General features: G+C 60.3%; 7 protein-coding genes across 7 annotated transcripts; 1 reads left to right on the forward strand and 6 right to left on the reverse strand.

Annotated features, from left to right (window-relative positions):
• The first annotated feature begins 351 nt into the window (after window positions 1-351).
• THITE_2113902 (uncharacterized protein) lies at window positions 352-1,737 on the forward strand. The gene has a single exon (XM_003652368.1). The coding sequence runs from the start codon at window positions 435-437 to the stop codon at window positions 1,542-1,544; it is 1,110 nt and encodes a 369-aa protein (XP_003652416.1). The 5' UTR covers window positions 352-434; the 3' UTR covers window positions 1,545-1,737.
• Window positions 1,738-2,801: 1,064 nt separating this feature from the next.
• On the reverse strand, window positions 2,802-7,652 carry THITE_161557 (uncharacterized protein; the record flags this gene model as incomplete). Its single annotated transcript, XM_003652369.1, has 3 exons — window positions 2,802-2,871; window positions 2,929-3,054; window positions 3,115-7,652. 3 exons carry the CDS (start codon window positions 7,650-7,652, stop codon window positions 2,802-2,804), a joined length of 4,734 nt encoding a protein of 1,577 aa, XP_003652417.1.
• A 1,126-nt stretch (window positions 7,653-8,778) lies between these two features.
• Window positions 8,779-9,890, reverse strand: THITE_2128193 (uncharacterized protein; the record flags this gene model as incomplete). Its single annotated transcript, XM_003652370.1, has 5 exons — window positions 8,779-9,054; window positions 9,144-9,327; window positions 9,400-9,563; window positions 9,603-9,809; window positions 9,870-9,890. 5 exons carry the CDS (start codon window positions 9,888-9,890, stop codon window positions 8,779-8,781), a joined length of 852 nt encoding a protein of 283 aa, XP_003652418.1.
• An 810-nt stretch (window positions 9,891-10,700) lies between these two features.
• THITE_2113905 (uncharacterized protein) lies at window positions 10,701-12,912 on the reverse strand. Its single transcript, XM_003652371.1, has 2 exons — window positions 12,184-12,912; window positions 10,701-12,076 (listed from the first exon to the last, which is right to left on the reverse strand). The coding sequence occupies exons 1-2, from the start codon at window positions 12,797-12,799 to the stop codon at window positions 10,878-10,880; spliced, it is 1,815 nt and encodes a 604-aa protein (XP_003652419.1). The 5' UTR covers window positions 12,800-12,912; the 3' UTR covers window positions 10,701-10,877.
• A 350-nt stretch (window positions 12,913-13,262) lies between these two features.
• THITE_2113906 (uncharacterized protein) lies at window positions 13,263-15,844 on the reverse strand. The gene has a single exon (XM_003652372.1). The coding sequence runs from the start codon at window positions 15,280-15,282 to the stop codon at window positions 13,834-13,836; it is 1,449 nt and encodes a 482-aa protein (XP_003652420.1). The 5' UTR covers window positions 15,283-15,844; the 3' UTR covers window positions 13,263-13,833.
• A 3,220-nt stretch (window positions 15,845-19,064) lies between these two features.
• On the reverse strand, window positions 19,065-24,102 carry THITE_2113908 (uncharacterized protein). Its single transcript, XM_003652373.1, has 3 exons — window positions 23,146-24,102; window positions 20,155-23,079; window positions 19,065-20,065 (listed from the first exon to the last, which is right to left on the reverse strand). The coding sequence occupies exons 1-3, from the start codon at window positions 23,477-23,479 to the stop codon at window positions 19,344-19,346; spliced, it is 3,981 nt and encodes a 1,326-aa protein (XP_003652421.1). The 5' UTR covers window positions 23,480-24,102; the 3' UTR covers window positions 19,065-19,343.
• An 8-nt stretch (window positions 24,103-24,110) lies between these two features.
• Window positions 24,111-26,322, reverse strand: THITE_2113910 (uncharacterized protein). The gene is made up of 4 exons (XM_003652374.1): window positions 25,879-26,322; window positions 25,747-25,818; window positions 25,200-25,685; window positions 24,111-24,971 (listed from the first exon to the last, which is right to left on the reverse strand). Exons 1-4 carry the CDS (start codon window positions 25,951-25,953, stop codon window positions 24,420-24,422), a joined length of 1,185 nt encoding a protein of 394 aa, XP_003652422.1. The 5' UTR covers window positions 25,954-26,322; the 3' UTR covers window positions 24,111-24,419.
• Between the last annotated feature and the right edge of the window lie 89 nt (window positions 26,323-26,411).

Here is a 26,411-nt window from a genome sequence, read left to right on the forward strand (position 1 = left end):
TAGCTCCAGCAACCAGAATACTCTTGCAATAACTCACCCCACTGACGCGCCGAATCGAAACAACGCGTCTGTTTAATAAAGTAGGTAGCGATACGCAAGTTGCATGCTGGCAAGCCAACAACTCAGCCATCGCCGTGTCGTTGCTCAGACACCGGGCAGAAATATTTCCACTCTGCATATGATCTTTCTTGTCTCGGCACCTGCAGAGTTTGATCGCCTCTTACGCTTTCACAACCGTGCCTTTCATTTGTCCCGTCGCCATCCTTGAATTGCCCCGCCTCCGCTTACTTCAACCTGATCCTTTCTCCTCCTACCTACTACCGACTACGACCTACGGAAACCTGCTTTGCCGAACTTACGGACCATCAAATATTACACAGTATCGATCAGTAATACAGCCGACAAAACGATAATACTACCTACTTGCGGTCACAATGCTGCGCCGTCCTCCCACCGTCCTCTCCCTCACCCCCGAGGACATCGCCGACTACGAAGACCGTGCTATCGAGCGCGCCCGTGCCGCCGAGCATGAGGCGAGGCAACAAGCTGCCCAGGGCGCGGCCCGCGTCCGTCGTGAGGAGTTCTCCGCCGCCGCCGCCGCGCGCAGGGCCGCGATGGCCACGACAACCCCCATCACAGCAGCTGGTGGTGCGGGTGCGGGTGCGGGGGGCAACCATGTGGGCGGCAGCTTTGCGGGAAGGAGGAGGGTCATGAGCAGCCCGCCGGAACACCGGTTCAGTGACGATGACGACGACGCGGGGCAGCACGAGGAGGAAGAAGAAGAAGAGAGCGACGAGGAGGTAGAGACGTCGTACTACGCGCGAGCCCAGGCCCAAGCCGCGCGGGTGACCAGCTTCGGACGCGGGCCTCTCCCCGTGGGCGAACAGCACTACTACCAACCGCATAACAACTATGGCGGCGCAGCGGAGGAGCAAGAGGCAGCAGAAGAAGAAGAAGCGGCCGGGCTCGGCTCCGGTGACGACATGGACATCGACACAGCGGCCACGAGCGACCCGTTCCACCGGCCCCAACAACAACAACAACAACAACCACAACACCGACTATCCCCTCCGCGCCACCAGTACACCAACAACACCACCAACCCCACCAGCAACCCGCCCCCGATCAGCAGCAACACCAGCACGCTGCCCGCCAGCCAAGCCACCACCGCGATCGCCGAGACACCTCCCAACAACCCCGCACGCGAGGCCCGCTCGCACAGCCAGCACCCGCCGCCGGTGCACCAGCGCCGCACGCGGGAGCGTACAGCCGAGCTGCCGCAGCCGCCGCCACCACCCACCACATCAACATCAACATCAACATCGGTGCCGGCGCGGGAGACGCGGTTGCGCGGCCAGCACGCACACGGGGGGAGCTCGCGCGCGGTGTCGGCTTCTGCTGCTGCGGGAGGCGGGACACGAACTGCTTCTGCTGCTGCTGCTGCTGCTGCTCCTGCGGTCACGCCCGAGGCGAGGGTGCAGCGGAGCCGGGACGAGCGGATTGGGGTGGCTGCGCCGCGGCGGGGGCGGGGGCATCAGGTCTAGTTCTAGTTTTTTGGGCCATTTCTTCCCTTTTCTTTCATTATTGTGTATGTATGGCTTGGGGAGGGATCAATGTGTGTGAATGATCTGGGAGTCTGATCTTGGAGTTGGGTTTGAGGAAAAGAAAAGATCAGATCTGGGCTGATTCTTTCAAGATGCATGCATTCGCTGGACTGCCATATAGGGCTGGCTGGATGGTATCGGACTTTCGGGACATCGCGGCAGGTTGTCTACGCACCGCATTATGGTTGCAGAGCCAAGCAGGGAACATTATGGAGACGAGAGAAGCTGCTGGGTAAATAGAGGTAGTTACGACAGGAAATCGGCCCTGAAGATACCAGCTACTAAATAGACACAAACTACCTAATGTCTACTCAACCACGGAGGCAATGCCACAAGCACACGCATCACACACGCGCATCGGACGGATGGTTGAACTTTGTACACTACACTATCTGCCCACACCGGGTATCATTCCCTGTCAGAACGCAACTATAAGAACTGCCTCGACCTCATCGGGGAGACGCAGCCCGGGTCTGCCAACCTCAAGCAATCAGCAACCACCGACCTAACCACCGACTCACTCACTGACCGCCCATCCCATCCACCACCCCAAATCTGACCACCCCCGGCCCGCACATAGGTACACGCCCCTTATCCTCCTCATCCCACTGCATCCTGCTACCCGCCTCAAAAGCCGGACCGGCCCGGCCCCGATCCCGGTCCCGGTTGCAAGCGGCCCTTCTCCGGATGCGAAGTGTATTACAACAAGAGAGAGAGGAAGAGAGAGAAAAAAAAAAAAAAGGCACGATGCCGAAGCCAAACCCCCTTCCGTGGTTTTTACCTTTTTACCCTGACACCGTGGAAACCTCATAACCACCCCTCGCCAAAGGGAAAAGAAAAGAGAGCAAGATAAAAGAAAACAGACCGAACGCCTTGCTGTGGAGATGCATGCACGCCATGCCATGCAAACGGACCCGACGGAAAGCGGAAGCCAGCCAAGGCCCCACCCAAGTCCCAAGTCCAATCCCAAGCCCCAAGACCCGTTTCCCCCTCCATCATCAATCTTGAATGTCCTTCCCCTGCACGACTGGTGTGCCGTGAATGTTCTCCACCCCCGCCATGTGGAGTGTGCATCGCCACCAAAGACATCCTGCGCTGCATGGGAGAGCCGCACGAGAGTTTACCAACTGTTCCTTACCCAAGCCGAAAATCCATCGCGCCGACCTGGAAGCAAAAAAGAAGAAAAAGAAAAAAACCTCAGCTGCCGTCCGAGGTGCTGTCGTCCGGCGGCAAGAGAACAATTTTGGGTCCGTCCTTGAACCGCACCCTGCGGCGGCGGACGCGAGTAGAGACGGCACCCTCATACGCCGCGCGGGCTCCTCACCGCGGCGGCGACATCTGCGGCGGCGACGCCTGCGACGACGACGACGACTTCACCTTGAGCTTGATCAGCTTCTTAGGCCGCTCAACCGCCGCCGGTGCCGCCGCCTCGGCCACATTCGCAGACAGACTGCTCAGCGGTGGCTGGGTCGCCGCTGGCGCGGGCGGCGGGTGATAATGGGGCGCGGACGAGGGCAGCGGCTTGCGCTTCTTGAGGGGCGACGGCGTCCCGTTCCCGTTGAGCCCCGAGGACTGCCGCGCGTCCGCCACAGGCGGCCACTCCGGGCGGACGGCGGCGGCGACTTGCGCAGGCGTTTCGGTGTACCCGGGCAGGGGGGTGCGCTTGGCGAGTGCCGGGGTCGCGACGATGGTGGATGAGACTGCGGGAGCGGCATTCTCGGCGCGAATTTTGTCCAGAATGCGGCTCGGCAGTTTATCCCAAGCTTTGAATGGGACAGTGACCAGCTTTCGCGGACGGCCATTGACGCCGTGTTCCACTCTGGCAACCTTCTTGGGGCGGTCGACACCTTCGCCTTCGTCGCTCTTGCGCTTCTTAGGGGCCTTGGGGCGCTTCTCTGCCGCCTTCGCTGCGCCATTCAGCTGCTGGTCGTTTGGCCCGGCAGGCGGGTGTGGAGACGCTGTCGGGGGCATGGACGACCGGGCCCAAGGCTGGACTGAGATGGAGTCTGAAGGGGCCACGGCAGATGTCGCGGGCGGCGCGGGCGGTGCGGGTAACGCGGGCAGCGCAGCTGGCGCGGCTGGCGCGGCTGGCGCGGCTGGCACGGCGGGCACGGCTGGCACGGCGGGCACGGCTGGCACAGGCGGCGCCGGCCGAGGCACCGTAACCGAGATCGAGTCCTTCCGAGCAGCCGGCGAAGGGGTCGGCGGGCCGTTAGTGGAATGGCCGCTGATGGAAGGCCCACTGAAGGACGGCTTGGAGCTGAGTTTGATCTTCTTCGTCTCCGGAGGCCTGGCCTCCCAGGTGGGAGGCGGCGGCGGCGGCGGCGGCGGCTGGTCCATTACGAGCTTATGCCGAGGAGCAGTGCGGTATCGAGTGGTGAACTTGATAATGCACTTCTTCCGCGCGGGCGATTTCTCTTCAGCAGCATAATCCCTAGTGCACTGCCAGACCTTTGGATAGTTGAAGGTCAAGAGAAGAGAGTCGTCCGCTTCGAACATGGCCGAGCACATGGCCAGCAGCTCGAACTTCTCCTTGACGGTGATCAGAGGCGACTCCACAGCCTTCCACATGGCGGCTTGCAGCTCGGTGTTGCCTTTCAACTCCTCTTTGAGAGCGGCGAGCGCCTGCTGGATGCTCTGGTTCCGTGTGGCGTCGAGCTTTCTTTGCGAGATTTCGGCCTCGCCCAGCTCGACGACCAAGCCGCTGTCGTCAACGATTGCTTCCGGCTCTGGCTGAGCCGCTTTGTTTTCACCCAGGGCGATGGCCGCCATGCCTTTGCAGAAGATCTTGAACAGACGATCGCGGACGAAGGGTGAAGGATCGGTGCTCAAGCACGCGAGAAGCAGCTTCATGATTGACGCCTTAGCAAGCAGCCCAAGCTCGACGAGGCAATCAAACGCCTTGATGCGGACGAAATCGGCATTGCCGTCTTGCAGGTACTGGACGAACTCGATTGGATCGACGGCGATGACGCCGGCCTTCATCAGGCGCATCTTGCAGTTCAGGGCAGTCGTCGTCCAGATGTTCTGGTACGTCGACGTCCACTCGTCCATGCGGCGGTATTTGTCGATTTCTTCGACGGCCTTTTCGAGAAACGCCTTCGGTTCAGTATCGTCGTCCTCGTCCATCCTGAGGTCCGACGACAGATCCCGCCCGCCGTCCTTCTTGTCCGGGATGATGGAGGTCGTGAGGGCATCGAGAAGCTTCGCGATGTAGAAATGGTCGGAATACTCGTTCTCGGTGTTGTCGTTGAAGAGGAGCAGCTCGAGGATGAAGTTGCGAGCCTGCCGCGAGCAGCGGCCGTTCTCCCTGGTGCGCGCAATGGCGGCCGGAATTGCACACTGCACAGCGTACTGTGCCCTGTCGTGAAAATCGTTGGGCATAGGGGGGGAAGTGACGATGCCGTTCTTGCCGACCATCCGCTCGCAAAAGAAGTGCCGGAACATCAAGATGAGCTGGGCTTTGCCGATGTAGTTGAGAGCCGGGTCAGCCTGCTTCGGAAGGTCGTCGATGGCCATGGTGCGAATGCCGTGGTAGTAGCGGCGGTCCATCGCCGTCCGCGTCTCGATCGTAGAGGCAACACCGTGCCGCCTGCCTCGCCTGAAGAAGAGCATGGCATCTTGGTGAGCGACGACGTCCCTGTCCTGCTGCAGCTGGGCGAGGTACATGTAGCCCGGCATGTCGGTCACCATCTCGCAGAGCCACTCGAAGTTGCAGTCGAGCCGGATCCACTCATAGGACTCCTGGTCCATGCTGGCCTGCACCTTCTCGTCCCAATCTTGGAGGCCCCAATCTTCGATGTCCTTCGGAGTCATGAGCACGTCGCCTAGCATGTTAAAGTAGACAATGTCGTCCTCCTGGATATCGTGCTTGTCGGCAGCGTTGGTGGCGGCGGCAGCCGTAGCCTTCTTGGTGCGCTTCATTCGCTTGTACTTGGTGTTGTACGCGATCTGTAGCGTGGTCGACACCTTGTCCTTGTCCGTGATAGAGAGGTAATGCTCATAGGGAGTACCATCGGCTTCATGGACGCGGACGGTAAACGGACCGGTGAAGAGCTTGGGCACCGGGCCAGCCCACACTTCGTGGACCTCTTCCAGTAGCTCCTTCAAGAAGTCCTCCTTTGTAATGGGCTTCGGCGCCACGTCTTTCGTCTGCACCTGCGCGATGGAGATATCAACGTTAAGGTTCTTTTTGTTGAATCTCTGCTTGATGCGTAGCCTCGGGCAGCCGGCGCCGTGTACCCACTGGTCCCATAGCTCGTCGGGCCGGTACTGGCTCTTCTTCTCGCACGCCCGGCGGAACTCGGCATCCGAGAGCGAAGTGCTGTCGATGGTCACGTTGATGTTCGCGTTGGAGACGATCTGGGAGATGACGCGGGCAATGCCCATCGAGCCCGGGACCTTGGACATACGCTGGTCGAGAATGAAGAGGACCAGGGGCGCCTTGAGAGACATGAAGTCCAACTCGAAGTCGCCGATGTGCAGGTGCTCGCCGAGGTCGTGGAGCGATGGCCGGTGGACGTCAAGGTCGACGAGTTTGTCGGAGAGGGTCTTGAGATGGAATCTGTACCAATTATTGCCGCAGATGCTCCGCATGAACAGGTCCGTCATGAACCACTGGATGCCGACGATCAGCCAGCTGTCTGACCGCTTGTTCGGGACGATGTGGACGCCGAAATACTGGCTGGCCAAAGCGTGCACCAGCTTTCTCGTGACATCGATTTCGGGGTCGATGATATCTTCCGGATAGAGCAGCCTGGTGCTACAGAGCGACATCGAGGTCGCCCCGACCGTGTCTTGAACCATGTCGTCGACGAAGCAGATCTTATAGCTCTCGAAGGGGTAGCGGCCGAATTCGGGGGCGAAGAAATCCGCAGCTGCTACGACCGGACCGCAGGTGTGCCGCACCTCATCCGCGCGGCCAGGCAGGCAATAGGCGTGGATTTTGGCAGCGTTGGCGCCGAGCTTCTCGTCCGCCTGCTCTGTCCGGAACTCGGACCACAGCTGAATATGCTCGAAAGGGCCGATGGCAAAGGCGATGTGATGGGCGGCCGACAGCTGCGACTCGAAAGTCATGATCTTCTTCTTATCGTCCAGGGGATCGATCTGCTCGCCGGAGAGGTTGCCAGAGCAGACAACCGTCATCTCCATCAGCTTGTCCTCCTCGGCCAGCGTTGGAGTGTACGGTGGCGGGCCGTCCGCGAGCTCGCCAGCCTTCCTCTTCCGGTTGCCGTTCGCGATCGGGGCAGCTGCTTGCGGAGTGCCCAAGGGCTGCTCGAACACGTCGCCCAGCGTTCTTGGGCACTTGATGGAGATTTTCCAGGGATGCCTCGATCCGGGGTCGTCGATACATGGGAAGATACAAGACGCAGTCCCGGGCTCAAGCGAGTGGCGTGTATACACATGAGGGTACCGGTAGTCTCCTTCTTGGACGCCAACAAAGTGGAGGCCGTCGCGGATATTCTTTGACCGAAAAGGAATGGAAATCTTAATGCCATTCTTCTCGTCGTTCGGGTCGGGCCTGTCGAGCGGGGCATCCTTGTCGGCCTTCAAAGGCTTGATCTTAAGGGTACGCCGGGGCTCGTCTTTGTACATGCCGCCGGGACGTAGACTGACCGAGAGCGCGCGGTCGGCGGGGACGCAGCACGGGAGAGTCACTCGGTCTTTGTTCGGGACCTCGGGTCGCCGAGCCGGCCTGAGAGGCGCCATCCGCTTCCGCAAGATGTGATGTTGCGCTACGCCGATTTGCCACGGAGGCGGCGTTCGCGCGAGGTCATAGGGATCCGAGAAACAGGCGGTGGTCTTGTACCCGTCTACCGTGACATTCTTAACGTCCACGTCGCACTGCCGCGCATCCAGCCAGACTTCGTCGAGGTCCGGTTCTATGACGAAGAGGTGGATCGTCGACACGCCGCTGATCCTCTGGTTCCGAAAATCGACCTCGAGCTCGACTTCTTGCTTCAGAATTACAAAGGGCTCGGCTCCCGGGGGCAACTCGGGGGCGGGAGCCGGTTCGCCCGTCGTCTCGTGGTCTACTACAGCCGGCATTTTGAATCGTTAGAAGATGCCAAGACGAAAGACGGAGATACCGGCAAGCGCGGCTTCCAGAGCAAGACGGCGGAGATCGATCGGTCAGCCGGCCTCTTCGAGGCTCGAAAAGTCGGCGCGGTTCACGTGGTCATGGCAGAGATTGCGATGCTGGCAAAAAAGCAGCGGAAGAGAAGAAGCGGCGCGGGGCTCAGTCGAGTTTCTGCGTCGGCTCTCGCAGAGGCAGATAACCTTCGACCTGCAAGCTGCAGGGTCCAGGACGAGGGAGGATGATCGGTCGACTACGCAAGCCTGAGCTCGCAAGAGTAAGAGGCGGCGAAATTGGCGCGCATGCAAGCAAAAGCGCAGGCAGCTAGGTAGGTACCTGTACAGCACGTTGAAGACAGCAGGAAACCCGCGCTTTTCACCTCCAGACAAAGCTGCCGGCCACCGCCGTCCAGAAAGGACAGCCTCAGTGGGATCTGCTGGACGAGCTCTGCGCAGCAGAACAACGTTGTTCGCTGCTTGAGACAGATAAATGGTCGGGCGGGCGATGGTGCAGCTTGCACGGTGGACAAGTGAATGACCGGAACTACACGACACGCGCGAAGAACAGAGAGCTGGTTCATGGATGGTGGCGCCCAATTGATGAGGTCCGTGCACTCGAAAAAGCGTCACTCCAGCCGCAATTGTGCCCCACACAGATTGCGGCGCCCATGAGGACGTGGCACTGGGTGGCCCCACTTCCCCGGGTCCCTCTCGCAGAAATTCAACCACTTTGTGTATGCTACTCTTGCTAAACACGGCCTTTCCACATACCTGTATATGTGGGTAGCATGACAACAGAATTGCGCCAACTTTCCCCGAGTCAACAACACCAGAAGTAACGATGCAGCTTAGAGATTACACGCTCAATCATACACAAAGCAGCAGTTTCCTCTCCCCTCGCTGCCAGGCCAGTCCTGCAGCCAGGCGCAGCTCCCCTCGGCACGCCAATGCCAGTCAACCAAACCAGATGGTCAAATGCTTTCCATGGCCATTGTAGCCAGCATATCTGCTCCCCCGAACCTATCACAACGCGGACGCTGAGTCTCAGAAGACTGAGTTTGGTTATTCCGCCTCGCTGATTGTGACCCTCGAGAGTTCGTTAGTTAGTGACGTCCTTAACGTCCTGGACGTCCTTGACGTCCTTGACGCCCTTGACGCCCTTGATGCGCCCGTTGCACAGCGAGTCCCGACAGTCCAGGCACATCAACGTCGCACAGCCCCTGCACTGCAGCAGGAAGCTCTTGAACATATGCCCGCAGACATCGCATCTTGCTCGCTCGAGCTCCTCGCTGCTAAGCTCTCGGCGCAGCCGAAGGAGGTAGTGCAGGCTAGGGCTGTGGATGCAGAGCGTGCCAGTTGCGCACTCGTCAGCGAGCTGTAATTTGCACAGCACGGGGGGTGCCTTCTGTCAGCTCACGTTTCTCTTCACATCCCTTGGCGTTCTTAGTCAATGGGCATTCTTACAGCTGGCGGCGGCTTCTGCTCTTCGGCGTCAAGGCGAGCCTTCACCTCAGGGGGGATACAGAGTACGTGCTTGTCCTCAGAGCCGAAAAAGGGATGGCAAAGTGCGGCAAGTCCGGTCTGCTGGTCCGAACTTCCTCCCCACTTGCTCCCACAGATGATACAGAATTCGTATCCACAGACACACCTGCACAGGAAGAAATGGGTCAGCAGGTGTTTTTTAGTGTCGACCGAGAGAACCACGACCGAGCACACTCACTTCATGTGGTTGCACCCGCCTCGTTTCGTCACCAGTCGGTAGCAGCGCTGGCAGAACTGGAAGAGATTGGCGCCCTTGTATCGCTGTGCCATCCTCACCAGGCTTCGGTCCACGTACGCGGTGCGCGCCTCGCTCAGGTCTCGCGCCCGGCGTTCGGCATCGAGCTAGGAAGCACGAAGAGCCGGGCTGAGCAGCCGAAGGACGCGGTGCTGCTCGGGGTGGTCCCCGACGTCGTCGTCGTCGGTCGGGAGGACGCCATCGCCGCAGCAGCGCGGCGGCATGCACGACGAGTCGCTGATGTTCTGGATCGCGGTCTGGACCGAGGCGAGCAGGCAGCTGCTACACCAGGAGTGGCCATTGTGACAGACATCTCTCACGCCTTCGTCGAAGTCGTCAAAGCAAATGATGCACTGGGCTGTGTAAGTGGTATGAACAGACGAAAGTTAGTGGGACGGCGCGGAGTTACTCACCGTGGCTCTGTCGCCGGCCATCTTGACCGTGACATTAGATCTAGAGGGAAGCGTTGCAGAGCATAGATAGAACTACCGGAACTAGGCGAGGGGAGAGAGAGTTCAGCAAGCGAAAAGATAAAAGTCTCAAAGTGTTGCTTTTTTTCCAAAATAGTGACAAAAATGAGATGCGCTCTATACGACTTCTCAGAAGCCGTGTTTGGCTGGAAGGCGAGCTTTTGGCCGAGAGGCTGGAATAACAGAACGGAACGTGTCTGAACCGCGGTGTGTTCCATCAACAGGAGCCACCCTGGGCTTACGCTATACTGTGAAGGCAAGAGAGGGAGGCAAAAAGGGAAGGTACCAATCCCAAGCTCACAAGTCCAGATCCGAGGCCTTGAAGGGGCAGGAACAATCTATTACAGCCTACTGTAGGTATGACGGGATGCGGATGAACATGAGAAGCAACCAGGGAATGAACAGGTGAACCGTTGCTGAATCAATGCCCTCCCTAGAGTCACACAACTGCAAGACACCATCAAGACTCCATCGAGCTCCGTGTGTCAATGATTGGGCTCTGACATGCAGTCACACACACACAGACACACACACACACACCCACCCCTATTCCTGTCGCGGAACATGCCAAAGTCGGGTGCTAGGTAAGCCAATATAAACCAACGGCTGGCCCCCCAGACACCCCTGGAGTCTCATTCACGTTGCCATCACTTCAGACGCACTCCCTTGATCTCGGACAATGTCCATTGTATCCGTATATACCTTTTGCCTCGTCAATGACAAAGCCCGGCAAAGGATACCTCTATGACCAGCAGCAAGCCGGTGTCGCAAACAAATGCAATTGCTCCCTTCCTTTCCCTTCCCTTCCTATCCGGTTTCTCTCCCCTGTCGCACAACAGCCCGCTAAGATGATGACCCCTAGATTCCATGCACACAAAGCACCTCCGCTCCCAGACACCAGGCCCAATGCTACCTTTCGTTTGAACACAAAAATAACCCGACTGGTTCAGTTCAGCGTCTCAGCCGCCTATCCCTCCGCTTCCGCCGCGCGTGCGACCGCAGGGTCTCTTCGTCCCGCAGCTCGGCCGGCAACTCGAACTCGGCCTCGGGGGGCTCCGGCACGGGGTGGCCCCACGCCAGCACCGTGCGGCCCCGCCGCCGGGTTTTGCTCAGCGCCGCCTCGCGCTGGTAGCGCTTCGCAAAGAAGGACGTGAACTCCCGGGGCGCTTCCTCCGGCGGCAACTTGGCGGCGGATAGCCGGCGGCGGGACGGCGGTGCCGCTGCCCTGCGCTGCGCCGCTCCCCGCTTTGCTGTGGATCTCTTCTTCCTCTGACGTGCAGCGGCCGCCGCCGCTAGCGCCTCTTCGCGGAGCTGCTTTGCGATTTTCCTGTCGACGTCGCTGTCGTCGGGCGGGTCGCCTTCTGGATCTGGGCCTGCCTCGTCGTCATCTTCATCTCCGCCACCCCCCTCCTCATCCTCCTCCTCTTCATCGCCGTCCTCCTCGCTATCAGCGACTTCCTCTTCCCCTTCCTCTCTTTCATCCTCCGCTTCCTCACTAGCAGCACTCTTCTCCTCCTCCTGCTGCTGCTCCCCTCCCTCCTCCCTTTCCCCGGCAGCCCCCTCCCTCTGCGCCGCCCGCCTGCCCGCGGCGGCCTCGACCCGGCGCCTCTTCTCCTCGGCGGCCCAGCGGCGGAACTTGTCGAGGATGGCCTCGCAGCCGCGCACGAAGTGGGCGCGCGCCGGCTCGAACTGCCGCTTCTTGCTCTCCGTGATGCCGCTGACGCCCATCACGCGCAGCCAGTCCGGCCCCTGCAGCCCGTCCAGCAGCCGGATGATCTGGTCGCGCTCGTGCTGCGCCCGGCCCTTCTCCGAGTTGCGGATCGAGCGCTCCAGCCGCTCGGCTTTCTTGTGCGCTGGGATGAAGAGGCTGTCGGGGAGCGGGTCGGAGGACGAGAGGGAGGGTGCGGGGGAAGAGGATCTCGGGTTGGACTTCTTGTTGTTGTGGTTGTGGCTGGGGTTGGAATTGGAGTTCGTGTTGAGGAAGCTAAAGTCGATGCGTTGCGCGTCGAAGAGGTCTGTATAAAGTGCGTCGCCGTAGCTACGGACTGGATAGCTTGCTGTGTCGGCACGGTTGGCGTTCTTTGCGCTGCTGCTTGGTGGGGGAGCGCCATCTAAGGTAATAATGATGGGCGTGTCGAGATTGAGGATGTCTGTGTCGTGATTGTTGCAAATGTCAGCACTGAAATTGAATTTGAAATGGACCGGCAAACAAGACAATTGATAACGATCAAAGAAGTAAGAAGTGAAACCAACTTACGAGTTTCTTTCGGGTCGTTGCCAATCACTTCGTCGTACTCGGGGAAGTAGGCCGACAGCTCGCTCTTGAAGCGGATGGCCTCCTGCGACCGCAGCTTGCGGCCCTGCCCCCTGGTGTCCGCCGCAGTCGGCTGCAACTTATTAAGCTCGTGTTTCAGGCCATTGGCAACCTTCTCTCGGTGTTTTGTGACTCCTGGCTGCTGCCGGGCGCCACGAGCGGAGGCAGGGGCGGTCTTGGGGCTGTCATCGGTGCTGTTATGAGGGGCGGCGCGGCGGCCCGCTGGCGGGTTGCTGGGACGAGCGGCAGCGTGTTTCGGAGGCGGAGGAGGAGCTGCTGGTTTCGCGTCGGCCGGCTTGTTCGAGAACCGGGTGTACACCGGCGGCTTCGCCGGGATCTCGACGGCAATTCCGGTCGTTAATCTTGCTCTCTTGGACGCGTTGGTCTCGAGGTCGTGCTCGGGAGGTGGGCGCTTGCGCAGCGACGAATTGATGTGCAAGGCCGGCTGCTCTTTCGCGCTGGCCAGCAGGCGGCGGTTCGTGTTGGCGGCAACCTTGGGATTCGGATTCGGCAGATGGAAAGCCTCCGCGCGTCGTGAACGGGTCATCGAGGCAGTCATTGCCATTCTGGAAGATCGATCATGGCAGCACAGCGCGGTCCGGATGAGATTCGCATTGACTAGATTCCCAAATTACCAAAATTGCAGGTTGGTTGCGAGCAAGCTGACGGTTTGGGGGGTTCCCGCTGTGCTTGGCGAGTTTGGGCTTGTACTGTACAGTGACCGTCGAGGCGCCCTCGCTTGCACTGCTGCTTCTCCCAACTCGCCTCGCTTGTAAGCAGATGAGAAGAATTATTATGTCTTTTGACAATTGCCACTTGGTTTCCGAACTTATTATTCCGTACAACATCGCATTGTTTGTGGAAATTTTTTTGGGAGTTGTTGTATTGTCATCTATTGCCACAATGGCGATTGCCAAGTTGGTCAGACAGAGAACCTGGATGCATCATTTGCCCACCCTGCCACAGTAAAGCGCTGACGAGGCAACCCAACAATAAGTAACCCTAACCCCTACTCTTCCTCTGCGAGGATCACCAACGCGACCCGCCAGCCATCGCAAGGCTAAACACAGCAAATCATTCGAGCACAGCCTGTGAGGGGCTTGGATTTGAACCTCCTACGTCTTTTGATACGGCAGGGATCGCGCGCCCGCCCATACGATGGCCTCAGCCCTCCCGGTTCTCTCACGCGGCACACTGCCCGAAACACTCCAGCGAGTTGCAATATGGATGCACGAAGCTTGAGTACTACTGCATTAAGTATATCACTATGGCCTCCAGCTCCAAACCCCGTTTCCCATGTGTGATGCATACCAGCCAAAGCCGTGATCGTCATCCGAGCCAGTCGTAACGTCATCAACAAGCCCAGCCCCATGCAGAGCACGCAGAAATATCTATGTACAAGGAGAATGAGCCACCCAGTGGCAATACGTGGATGAGTCGCAGACCCTCCAACTCAACAGGGATGGGATTATGGACAAGCCACCTTTCCTCGACTGGTGCCCAGCCCAGTCTGACTCCGAACCGGGTGCCATGTCCACGTCCGCCACACAAACAAGAAGGCGACGACAACTACTGAGAATGAACTACGCTCTCTCAGCACGCCCCGTACCTGACGCCCCTCTTCCCGACCTCCTTGCGGCTGACGGGACACTCGGGCAGGATCCAGCCGCGGGCGCGCTTGGCCTCCCTCTTCTCGGCCAGCTGCGGCTGGGGCATCCAGTCGTCGCGCGGCAGGGCCTTGCGGCGGGTGCCGTCGGCGGGGGCGCCGATGTCGGCGCGCCAGTGCGCGTGGCCGGGCATGGGCTCGTCGCCGGCGAGCATGCACAGGCCCCAGAGGGCGAGGCAGGCAGTGAGGGCGGCGTCGTCGGCGTCGGCGGGCGCGGCCACGTCGTCGGCCGCGGCGAGCTGCACGCTGGCCACCTCGAGGAAGCCGAAGTACGGCGTGGCGTCGACGCCGTTGCGCACCACCACCAGCTCGATCTCGGTCAGGATGAAGCCGTACCGGCACCCGTGCTCGCGCATGGCGTGGTGCAGGTGCGCCAGCCCGCGCAGGTACTCGACCCGCTTGACGTTGCCCTCGGCCCGCATGCCCGTGTTGAAGCGGTCGAAGCTCTTGACCAGCCCGACCACCCGCGCCGTCGGCTTGCCCCCGAACAGCGCCGCCGCCGACCCGGACTCGCCCGCCGCGTTGGCCACAAACATGCAGTCCGTCGCCATGCCCAGGCTGTGCGCGCCGCCGCCCGTCTTGGGCGGCACCGAGAGCTTGAGCGGCCGCTGCGAGCAGAGCGCCAGCGCGTTGTTGAGTTTGGGCAGGTAGTGCGCCGCGTAGATGGCGTGCAGCGCCGCCTCGGTCTCCGGGTGGCGCTGGGTTGCCGCCGGGTTGGGGAGCAACGCCGACGACACGGGCATCGACAGGCAGGCCGACGCGCCCGGCAGGGAGAGGATGGAGGCCGCGGTGAAGCCCGTCCAGGGCCGGATCTGCCGGACGTCCCACCAGAAATGCCTGGTGTTGGGGTCCCGGAGCGGGAAGGAGAGCGTGCGCACCAGCGATGGTGTCGGGTTGGGCGAGGTGAGGTAGGCGTAGAGGGTGGTGGCCGGAACCACGTCCGGAGTGATGGGGGCGGCGGCGGCCAGCGGCGAGGGAGCGCGCGGCACAAACTGCTGGTACAGGAACGGCTCCGGCTGGGGAACCGCCTGGACCTGCGGCGGTGGGGTGGGGCTGCTGCTCGCCCGAGCCGGAACGTATGCGGGCACTTGGTAGGCGGGGAAGTAGTTGTCAGCGGTGGCCACGTTGTCGACGCTGCAGGACGACGCGCGTCTGGAGTGCATCACGGACGGCTCGCGAGTGAAGCTGACGGGGGAGCAGAGCAGAGGAGCCGGGTTGCTGTCCTCGGTGCAGGAGAGGCCCGACGAGAAGGAGATGGTCTCCGGGCTGGTGTGGCTGCGGGTGTGCGAGGGCCTGAAGGCGCTCTTGTTCGGCCCGACGGGCCCCGGAGAGGTCCTGGCCCGCTTGGATGCGTGGGGAACAGCATTCGAAGGCATGATGGCCTGGTCTTGGCTGCGGATCTTGGGCAGGAGGAGAGGCCCGTGAGTCCGGATGGGAGACCGCGCCGGCGTCGTGCGGCGGGTGCTCGGGGCGGTGACCGAGTCGGAGGGCGACGACTCCAAGGAGTAGACGGATCCATGCGAGCTGGAGCGAGCGTGACCAGGGTTGTACGGGATCTCGAGGAGCGACGGATCAAAGGTGTAGCTTGGAGGGGTAGTGGGGCCGCATGGAGGGAAGTTGAAGTCAAAGGTGACATCCGCTGCCAGACTGGAGGGGGCCGTCAGCCCATATCAGGCCATCTTGTCCAGGGGCGCGACTTACGAGGACATGGTGGCGACTGGCCAAGCGCGTGTGTCGGCAAGACACAGTACAGCGGATTACAGATTAGGGATGTTTGCGAGAAGAAAGATTGCTCCGCGAGGAGACAGGGAGGAGGCCGGCTCCGATGTTGTACGTGAAGGAGGACAAAGGAGACGGACAAGGAAACGAGGTGGCCTGAGATATCGACCGAGCCTCTCCACACACAGGCAAAGTCCAGTTGTTTGGGGGACGGAGAAGAGGATGTCTGAAGATGGGCAGATGAGAGCGTCGAGAGGAGGAGGGAGATGGTGATACTTATCCTCGGCGGCAGCTGGCGGCCAGAACCATAGGCTACAGATGGCCGCCGCGGTGCGGGCCCATGATGCACCAGCCGGCTCGCGGTGCCATCACTGGCGGACGCGGCATCTTGGAGACAGGACCGTGGCATGGCTGCCAGGAGCACGAAGCGCGGGGTGGGACCTGCGATCCGCGCCAGGGACCGGGGAGCATGGCGTGTAAGTGGGAGAGGGTCGGCGTAGCAGGGCTTCTAGCAGTGTAGTAGTGCAGAGACAGTGCTACCCTGGGGTACGTACCGGGCCTACCAGAGCTGCAGCTGACGTTCGCCCTACAAACGGTAGATTGCCATTCGATGAGAATGAAACCTGAAACACGGAGACAAGCTTGACTTGTGGGGTGGAAGTGAGGGCGGATGTGGCGGCCCCCCCAGAGACGCCCACTCTGTCGGACCAGATCGTTCGTTGAGATGCTGGGGCGTAGCACAAAGCCGGGTACGTACCTTGCCGCCTTGTGCTCGGCGGCTCTGGACAAGAATATCAAACGATTGAGCCCCACATGGCTGCCATTACCGGTCAGCGTTTGGTGAATTCACATGGTCTACTGCGTACCAAGTAGTGCGTCCTTCCCCCTGAGATCTGAAAGCTTGGGGGAGGGGTCAGGAACTTGGGAAGGACTGCGACTCTGTGCAGCCCAAAACTGCAGAAACGGCTTGGAAGCTTGCAGGTTTGCGGCCCAAGCTCCTCTCCATCGTACATGTAGTGTAGTAGTGTAACTGTCACCCCCCAAAAAATCGAAAGAACGACGACGAACAGAAAGTCGAACATCCATGGCTCTCATGTTGCGGACAAATCGAGAAGATGCGGGATCCAGCGTTCCTATTGGCCCCGCATCTCGTCAATGCAAGCCGCCTGCAAGCGTCTAGTGAGTCATATTTGGACATCTGGCGGGCACTGCATTAGCGGTCTTGTCGCTGTACGACCCCACAGCAGCGCGCCCGCGGGCGCCAATGGGAAGCGCGAGGAAGGGGACGCGCTTGTGCCGCGACTGGGCACGACAATCGCGGCTCTTTTGGCGACTTGAACGCCGCTTCCCCCCGCGCAACGGACGCAGGCGTGTTCGTGAATCGTGAGGCGGACGAGATGGGGGGATGATCAGCCACGGTTGTGGCTCTCCTCACGGGATGACAGCTCTAGATCGTCAACGACAGCCATTGAGATGCTTCAAGAGTGCTGAGCGACCCCCGCGACTTGTCGACTCTCGCAGGTCAGGCCATTGGGCACCCATCCGCTTGGCCGCGGCGCTTGGGCAGCTCTGCTTCGAAATCCGGGGCTGGCCGCGCCTGCGGTGCTTCTCCTCCACACTTCCATCTCATCTTCGAAGCGAGACCTGGAAAGAGAGAGAGCCGGGCCCGATCTCTATTTTTAGGGGGGCTGGTAAGCTCATGATGCCAGCATCCGCCGATCTCGATTTCGTCTCGGCTCCGCTCCGTCCCGCCCAGACATTGGGGTTCGAATATTAGGGCTGACGGGCAGGCCTGATGACCTGCGCGCAAGCGGTTACTGAGATTGCCACTTGTTTGACAACTGCCGGAGGGAGCCCATGGTTGGCCGGCTGCAAAAATCCGAAGCGGACCGAAGTAAGGAAGTGTCATTTCCTTAGCCGCCCGAGTAGCCGCGGGCGCTTGCAGAGCGCTCCATGTTACCGTGCCAGTGTCGCTTGTTAAGCTGGACCGTGCGAGCCAGGGGGAGCGCTTATCACTGAATAACAGAGTCTTAACACATTAACCCTGGAGTCCGCGACTGACCAAACAGGCGCGCCATTGAGCTTCCGCTTCTTCTGAGGTGCTGAACGGGCGGCTACTGAAGCCAGACGGGCCCTCAGACCTCGGAATTCTCCGAAGAAGAGCAGCTTCCGCATCCGATTTGCTTCACCTCCCCCAGCTGTTTTTGCACCGCCTCAATGACCCAGCTGGAGGAAGCGCTTACCCGAGACCGAGGTCAACGCGCTCGGTGAAGGACGGTGCAGGCTCGGCAGGCAACTCGAAGCGCGACCCACATCCCTTTCGCGTGGCCCGCGTGCAACACGGAAGCACGTGCGCCCGCGTATCGGACCCGGACCCCGGGGCCCCGATTCGCCGGAACCCCCCTGTCGGACGCCATGCAAGTCGCGGCGCGGTCGGCAGCCAATCCGGCCCGCGCAAGCTGGGAACCTCACCCGTCAAGTTCGCGATCCGGCCCGGCAATTGGCTGTGCTTGTCGCAGCCGGGAGACTGCCGATTCTTCGCAACTCCACCAGCTATGACTCTTCTTCTGCACGTGACCGGATGGATCGATGCAGGCAGGGAACTTTTTCTCTTTTTCCCTGCTTTTCGAAAGCGGAGAAATCGAGAGAGGAAAATAACCGGCAGTTTGGTTTTCCAACAATTGGCCCCGCCGTTTTCCAAGTTCCGAACTTCCACCAGATTCCAGAATGGGAAAGTCCACTCACACGCACAAGTCCGTTTCGTTTCAGGTTGGACCTCGCAAGATGCAAGACGCAGCTGCAGCTGCACGATTCCACCGCAGTAGTGTCGTCTTCTTGTCTTGAATGACTCACTCGTCAGCCACTGAATTCTCGACAATCCATTTCTCCGCCGTCGACACCGGACAGCCTCGGCAGATCGGGAGCGTACAGATGAATTACACCGGCTCGTCTGTCTGCGCGCAGCCGGCTCGACCAGGTGAAAGCGGTGAGAACAACAAAGATCGAGGGGGGGTTGGACTTGTCTCGAGAAGAACGCGAGTCGAACCACCCACCCCCCCTCCTCTACTTCCCCGGCGGCGGGGGTTTCTGACCTGATCGAGCGAGCAGTCCTCGCTTCATCGCTTGCTTCACAGAAACACCAGATCAGAAACTCGATCATTGACAAAGATAGAGATGTCTGTCTTCTAGTTTGGGCAGGGCAGGCTTGTGAAGGTCACGTATCACAAGAGCAACCAACTACGAAATAAATGTGGCGCAACGGGTCAACAAGATGAATTGTCTACAGTGAAACCCGGCTGGTGTACGGATTACAAGTCAAATCTATGCCCGCTGGAAGAACCTCCCCGTAACCGTCCACTCCCGCAACCGGCAAGTCCAAACCACCCAACTGCACCCAGCATCCCGTTCGCTCTCTCGCTGTACCTGTACTTGGCCGTGCCTTCCCCAGGAGGGGTATCCTAACCGATCCTTCTGTGGAAATCACGCGATTTAAGTTCATGCTGCATGTCCCTCACGCTCGAACGGGGGTGGGGTGTGGTGGTGTTGGTGGGATGGTGTGGAGGTATGACATTGCGAGGCTCGGGGGCCGAAGGAAGGGGGCTCTTGATGCTCGACGCGTCCGCACCATCCGCCGACGCGTCACCGCCTCTGGATCGAAACCACATCCCTTCTTGTCGGCTGTTCTCCACACCCACACTTCGCCACCGCACACCGCACTCTACCAGCTCCCGCTTGCCTCCCCCACCTCCCCCGTTTCACCATACCGCTCAACAAGCGGTGAGCGATGACGCACGCCACCAGCACCACCGGCTCCAATACCATCACCACCGGCAGTGACATCTGCCCTCCTTTCCATCCCTCCGCCAGCCGGCGGTACCTCACCCTCCCTCACAACCCTCAGCGCCCTCAGCATGCCCTCCAACCGCATCCTCTCCGCAACCACCATGCCCCTGGCCAGGTCCCTGATGGCCTTGCGGCCGATGCGCTCGTGCATGTCCCTCCAGCCGGCCAGCTCGGCGGCGACGGTCTGCTGGGCGTAGCGCAGCTCGCGCGAGAGGGTCTCGGCGCGGCCCTCGCTGCGGCGGGCCTTCTCCTCGCGCTCCTCGCTCAGCCGCTGGCGCGTCTCGTCGAGCAGGCCGAAGCCGCCGCCGAGCGCGAGCGGCCAGCGCGACGCCCGCGCCAGCGAGCTGTACCCGCGCTCCGCCTCGCGCCGCACCGCCTGGATCTGCGCGATCGTCTGCGGCGGCCGCGCCAGCGCCTTGAGCACCGACTCGACGTTGCCGTACAGCGTGAGGAACGTGTTGAAGAAGGCCGCGTGCGGCGAGCTTTGCGAGGGCGCGAGCGCGCGGACGTAGGTGGCAAACGCGGCGGTGTGGGAGGCGGGGAGGAAGGCGAGCGTCGAGAGGGTGCGGGAGAGGATGGCGGAGGATTCGTGGAGGTCTATGAGCAACTGCATGTTAGTACATGGGGTAAGTTCGGTCGGTGCTGTAGCAGTGATCTGCGAGTAGTCAAGGGGGGGATTGAATCACCATTGACGACATTGGCCACCACGTTCGCCCGCCGCGCAACGCTCCTCGTAGAGAAGTGCACGCTGCGCACCATGTCCCTAGCGTGGTCAATGAACTGCTCCACCTCCCGCAGGTCCTCCACCGGCTCGAACTCGTCGTGGACCTTCTCCATCAGCGCGTCGGCCTTGAGCTTGCTCCGCTCCGCCATGGTCTCCAGCTGCAGGTCCGGCACCAGGAAGAACTCCCACAGCATCTCGTGCGTGGCAAACGTCGGGTGCTGCAACAGCACCCTCAGGAACCAGTCCATCCGCACCTGCAGGTCCTTGAGCACTGCGCGGCTCGGCCGAGACGGGATCTGGATGGGCGAGCGGAGGTCCGCGAGCGACGGGATCCAGGACGCCGGGTTCTCCATCTGCAGCAGTTTGGCCAGGTGCTCAAAGTCGCTCAGCGACCGCCGGCAGGTCGTGACCGCGTAGCTCTGCTTGTCGACAGGCGCGCCGGACTTGAGCACGAAGCGGATCGAGGCGTCCTCGACGAAGAAGGCGCGGACGACGCCCGTGGTCCGCGAGTCCATGCCCGGCATGAGCGAGAAGAGCACGAGATCGTCGATCTTGTTCCGCAGCTCGTCGTCCTTGGCCAGCTCGACCGCCGTCAAGCCCCTCAGCTCCCGGGCGGCCGTGTCGACGCGGGGGTCGCCGAACAGCGCCCGTACCATGCCGAAGCGGCCATATTTGCTTGCCAGCATCAGGGCGGTGAACTTCTTCTCGTTTGTCGCATTGACGTCTACGTCGCACTTTTGCAAGATCAGCATGGCCAAGTGGGCGTCGTTGACGATGTGCAACAACGTGTTCCCCTTGATATCCACGTGATTGTCCAGATGGAGCGGCTGCCCATCCCCTTGGCTCTTGGTGGCCGCATCCAGCGCTTCTTCAACCATGGCGGAGTAGTTCGGATGATCGTAGGATCGGCAGAGGGCAAACAGGGGCGTCTGCCCGTTCTTGTCTTTTTGCCGCCACGGCAGTAGCCGGCCGATCCGCTGTATTAGAAACGGCGCATGAAACAGGTAGTGGGCCGCGCTCCTGCCCCAGGTGTCCTGGATGGCGAGGTAGTCGCGGATTCTGTTATCGTCCGTCGATTCCAACAGAAAGTCGAGAACGATTTCGATGATAGTCTCGTCTCCCAACTGCACGGCAGCGCTGAATAGCGTCGTCCCCTCGTTATTTTGGTCGTCTAGGATCGCCTCGGGCGAGTAATACCGCTTCAGCGAGAGCAGGTACTTGAGCGCCTCTGGTTGTTTGTTTTGTATCGCCATCATCGGGACCGAGTCGCCAAACGCATCTTGCGTCTGGGAAAGGCGCTCGATAGACGTGTCTCCTTCAATCCCGCTCAACGTGCCGATGCTCAGGGGCATCGAGCGGAGTGAGACCTCAGAGCCGCTGGACATACTTCGTACGTCCATGGCCACTTTCTTCACCCGCTTAGGCGGTGGCAAGGAGAACTTCTCGGTGTCTGCGTCCGTTCTATTATTCTGGAAGGGAAACACGTGGCTGAGTCCGGATCCGAGTGAGAACCTTTCCGAAGGTGTAAAGCTCAACGAGGACCTGCGCGAGCTCCCGTTCGTGAAACTCCACCCGCTGGACGACTGCCTTCGGGCGTGCGATGACCCAAACACTTCCTCGTCATCCTCGATAGCATCTTCGTCCGGCTCCATGATCTTCCTCAGCGCTGCCAAGTCGCCTTTCGCCGTGGCATCCCAGAGAGCCCTGTTTCGCCGACTCGCTCGGCGCAAGCCGCCGGACTCGCGGTCGAGGTATGACAGAACAGCCTCGAAGGTGCTGAGAGCATACCCCATCTCGCCGCTCTCGACGTCGTCGATGAAGATGAAATTGTGGATGTAGGTCAGCCTGGCTTGGAGATGCTTGATCTGCGCCTTGATCACGACGTAGAGCAGCAGCGAGACCAACGTGTCTGCGTTAATGGTCATGACGGGTTTCTCGGACGCGGCTCCCGACGCTTCCCCCGGCTGCGGCGCGTCTGTGAGATGGGTAGCCGCTTTGGTCGTCGAGAGCAGGATTTCCATCATCTCCTGCGGGCAGCTCGCATTGGGCATCTTCCGGAATTCCTCGACGGCACGCCCTAGCCTGTTCACGACATCGCGCTTGGCACGGTTGCCTCCTTCAATGACGACGCCTAGCTGCGAGATGTCAATGAAGTCCATCTGCCTAATCTTCGCCTCAAGCTCGAGGTCCTCCTGGCGTCTCAGCGCAGCAAGGCGCGGGAACAGCATGTGATGAACGTTCTCGGCGATGTAGCGCTCGATCAGCCGCTCGACGACCGGGCCGGTCAAATCAGTGGTCGCACCCAGGAGTGAGAGCTGCTGTCGGTCGACGCTCTGAAACAGGTCAATAGCAGCTGTCACGGCCGTCTCCAGAGCAGTCCTCAAGACGGTCTCGTCATCCTGGGGAACGTCGGCGGCTGGAGCCCCGTTGGCCCCGTCCGCAAACCCCCGGCCGGCATCGCTGTTGGACCTCGCTCTTTTCAAGGCTGTCGCTATCGGCCCGTCCGGTTCCGGATCGGGGATGTCCTTTGCCGACGGCGGCGGCGGCAGCGGCCGTTCGAAAACCAGGGTAAACTCGCGGAACAGCTTCTCCAAGCCGGCCTGCATCTGCTTGGCAATTGCCGGGAAGTGGTTGAGCAGCTCATGGAAGGTCTTGATGTCCTTTTTCTTGGGCGAGCTCGTGGGCTCTCGAGCGTCCGCCGATGCTTTGGCCAGCCGACTCGGCCCTTCGCGCGGAGGTGGCAGCACAGCCGGCGTCACCTTGACCTCCTCCCAAGATCCAACCAGCGGGCGCGATATGTAATAAATCAAGAACGGCCGCGGATCGAGCGTGTCCGGGTACCAGATGACATCGTGGAGCAGGTTGGCTTGGGCCAGCGACTTGAAGCCTAGACGAGAGATGTCAGCGCTCTGGCCGGCCCCTGCCAGTACAACCCATCGAGGAGGCGCAGTACCCTTGTTGGTGTAGATGCTATTGTCCTTGATGACGATACTCCTGCCATTAAAAGTGCTGTACACCTTGGGCTTTCCGCGCATCTCGCGGAGATTCTGGGTGGCATCCTTTGCCCCGGCCGCCTGAGCCTTTGGGATGGGGATCCGCAGCACATGGCTCGCCAGGAACTCATCGGAGGCTATGGAGGCCACGAGAGGCGCGCCCGTGTCGGGGTCGCGCAAACTGAGCAGGACATCGGCGGTCGGGACGAGGAGGATGTGCTGTTGGGGCGGCAGGCACTGGGCGAGGATGGGGCTCTTGGAGAAGGCGCTCAGGAATGGGTTTAGGGGTTGCATTCATTCGACTGGCGTCGCAACTGGCGCTTGATGTGGCTTCAACGGAAGTGTGGCGACCATTGGGCAGTTGCTCGAGATGGAAAACCCGGGTCTCTCGTCGCGGGTGACCTCGGGCTCAGGATGTGGTGCAGGATCGAGACGTGGTCCGGGCTCGCGGCTGCTGAGAGGCGCCAGGGAGTCAACGCAATGACCCAGACTGTCGTACACGTAATTTCTCCGCTGCTGTCAACTCGCAGGCAGCCAAAACTCGGATCGACCAGGTAAGAGGAAAGCGTGGAAGGTTGGCAAAGGCTGCAAAGTTGTGCGCCGTAGGCGACCATTAACAAGACAGCCGTTGGGGACCGAGGTCAGGAAGACGGGAGACAGGGATGCCGAGAGAGCTCGATGGTGGCGGCCCGTTCACCGTTAGTTAACGGTACCTATCTGCATGTGCGCGACCGTGTGCCATGCGCGGCCCATGAGCTGTCAAGCTCGGCCAATCAGAGCTAGATTTGGTAGCTGCTTGTGACGATCAACTGAATGAATGGAGCATCGCTCCCTCGTGGAGATCTGAAGTTGCCATGTCCTCCGTGCTCCACGCGCAGTACACAGTAGGTTACTGCTGGAAAAAATGCATTACCAGGTCCGAATACGGGAACAGCCAGAAACAGCCAGGAGCCCGGAAACAGCAAACCAGATACCTTTCTTACACTCGACCAGATGCATCAATTACCTACCTAGTGTAAGTATCGCGATCTGCTCCCATTCCTGGACTGTCAAAAGGTCTATCCTATCCATATGGGCGCTGCATCGGCGCCAAGCCTACGGGTTGAACTACCAGCCTACATGCTCCGGATTGCCAGGACATCCCGTCCCAACAGTCAGTCGCTCTGGTGCAGGAAAGGTCGCGCAGCGGTTTACTCGTATGTCATGGAACTTCGTATCAATTGTCTGCGGAATCTTAGGCCTTGGCAGCGCCGGCCTTGATCAGCAGAATATCGCCGTCCTCGACGACGTAGTCTTTACCCTTGGTCATCATCTTGCCCTTCGCCCTCACCTCGGATTCGTCGCCGAGCTCCTTGAGAACCGAATAGTTGTACACGATGGCCTGGATGAACGTCTTCTCAAAATCAGAGTGGATGACGCCAGCCGCTTGCGGCGCCTTGGTGCCGTTCCGGATGGTCCATTGCCGGACCTCGTCGGGGCCAACAGTAAAGAAGCTGCCCAGGTTGAGCGCCTTTCGCATCTGTACGATGATCTTGGGCAGCGCCGACTCCGCTCCGACCCTCTTGCACTCCTCTTTGGCCGCCTCCTCGGTCTCAAACTTGGTTAACCGCTCCTCAAACGAGACCGAGATGGGTATGATGGGGTCGCCCTCGGCATGCTCCTTGACCCACTCGACGATCTTGGGGAGGTGCTTATTCTTTTTCCGGATGTAGTCTTTCTCCGAGAGGTTAACCAAGAAGACCACTGGCTTGGCAGTCAGGAGGAGGAGAGGATTGATCGTCTCGACCTGGAGACTAGTCAGCGCCTGGCGTTTAAATGCTCGATGCGCCAAAGCAGTGACGGTGTGGTGGGTTGGCATGTCAGAATGGGGTTCTTATCTCAAGATGCACTCTGCGTTGATGGCGAGGCATTCGACGAGCTGGGTTGTTAGATCGGACCATTGGGCCTTTATCATCACGAAAGGAGCGATTGGCCGTTGTGCACAGCAAAATGGAAGAAAGAAAGAATGTCGTACCTCCTTGGGAGCCCAGTTGCCCTTGCGGACATCCTTGCCGTCCTTCAGCCAGGCCAGGACCTTCTCAATCGTGGCCTCCTCTTCTTTCCATTGCTTCATCTGGAGACTCTGGCCACCCTGACGCGTCTTCCTCTTCTGGGTCTCGAGAGCCTTCTCGACGAACTCGATATCCTTGAGCCGCAACTCCTCGCTGATGATGTCGAGGTCGCGGATCGGATCGACATCACCTTCGACGTGGATAATCTCGGCATCGTCAAAACACCTCACAACCTGGAAGATGGCATCGACGGCGCGAATGTGGGACAAGAAAGCGTTGCCGAGACCGGCACCCGTGGAGGCACCGCGGGTCAAGCCGGCAATGTCATAGACAGTCAGGTTGGCAGGTACCCGCGACCTGGGCTGATACTTCTCGCACAGCCAGTCGAAGCGCGCATCGGGAACGATGACGCGCGCCTCCTCGGGTTCGATGGTGGCATAGGGGAAGTTCTGACGCGCGGGTCAGCGACGGTGCTCCATGGGCATGGATTGGGGGGCGTTCAGTGCATACTGCAGGGTTCCCCAGGTTGCACTTGGTAATGGCCTGGAACAGTGTGGACTTGCCGACATTGGCCAAGCCAACCTGCGCGCCGGTTCAAGTCAGCGGAGCTGCGGGGGCACAGGAACCACCAAGGCAACCCACAATGCCGCTCTTCAGGTTGTTGCCGGGACGGCCCAGGAGAATCTTCTCCTCCTGCACAGCCTTTTTGGGAGGCATCTTGGTCCTGCGTTTGCTGTAGTGGCGAGTGGAGATGTAGACGAGAGTGCAGTCGAGCACCGGCTTCCGGACAAAAGCAGAGCTAGCTGCGGGGTTTCGAAGGAGGGGTAATGAAGAAGCGAAGAGGAGAGATCGAAGTGTGGGCGCCGTCGCGACGAGCTCGTGGGCCGGCTGCCACGAGCTGCACCTATCCGGAGGTTGGTCGCTCAGACAAGTGAATGTCTAGCGATTGGGCCGAGTCCCAGTCGCCCAGCGAGAAACGCGGCGGTCAGATGCGATGAAGGTTGGACCTACGTTGTCGTGGCTAGGTGGTTCGGAGGATGCAAAGCAGGTGAAAATTTTGGGCTTGAGCTTCCAACCATGGCGGGGTTGGTTTGGACCTGGCAAGTGGGGGGTTTTCGAGCCAGGGCCGGTTGGACCCACCCCGCCACTGCATCTCGCACTTCCAGCAGGTCCAT

The sequence above is a fragment of the Thermothielavioides terrestris genome, chromosome 2, assembly GCF_000226115.1.
Source record: "Thermothielavioides terrestris NRRL 8126 chromosome 2, complete sequence".
NCBI classification, from domain to species: domain Eukaryota; kingdom Fungi; phylum Ascomycota; class Sordariomycetes; order Sordariales; family Chaetomiaceae; genus Thermothielavioides; species Thermothielavioides terrestris.

Excerpts from the sequence above, each read along its gene's own strand:
- THITE_2113905 (XM_003652371.1), bottom strand. The coding sequence starts at position 12,799 with ATGACTGCCTCGATGACCCGTTCACGACGCGCGGAGGCTTTCCATCTG. Across the intron at positions 12,077-12,183 it reads CAACGACCCGAAAGAAACTC|ACATCCTCAATCTCGACACG; the intron begins GTAAGTTGGTTT and ends ATCACGACACAG.
- THITE_2113906 (XM_003652372.1), bottom strand. The coding sequence starts at position 15,282 with ATGCCTTCGAATGCTGTTCCCCACGCATCCAAGCGGGCCAGGACCTCT.
- THITE_2113902 (XM_003652368.1), top strand. The coding sequence starts at position 435 with ATGCTGCGCCGTCCTCCCACCGTCCTCTCCCTCACCCCCGAGGACATC.
- THITE_2113908 (XM_003652373.1), bottom strand. The coding sequence starts at position 23,479 with ATGCAACCCCTAAACCCATTCCTGAGCGCCTTCTCCAAGAGCCCCATC. Across the intron at positions 23,080-23,145 it reads TAGCATCTACACCAACAAGG|GCTTCAAGTCGCTGGCCCAA; the intron begins GTACTGCGCCTC and ends TCTCTCGTCTAG. Across the intron at positions 20,066-20,154 it reads GGTGGCCAATGTCGTCAATG|ACCTCCACGAATCCTCCGCC; the intron begins GTGATTCAATCC and ends AGTTGCTCATAG.
- THITE_2113910 (XM_003652374.1), bottom strand. The coding sequence starts at position 25,953 with ATGCCTCCCAAAAAGGCTGTGCAGGAGGAGAAGATTCTCCTGGGCCGT. Across the intron at positions 25,819-25,878 it reads ACAACCTGAAGAGCGGCATT|GTTGGCTTGGCCAATGTCGG; the intron begins GTGGGTTGCCTT and ends ACCGGCGCGCAG. Across the intron at positions 25,686-25,746 it reads GCAACCTGGGGAACCCTGCA|AACTTCCCCTATGCCACCAT; the intron begins GTATGCACTGAA and ends CCCGCGCGTCAG.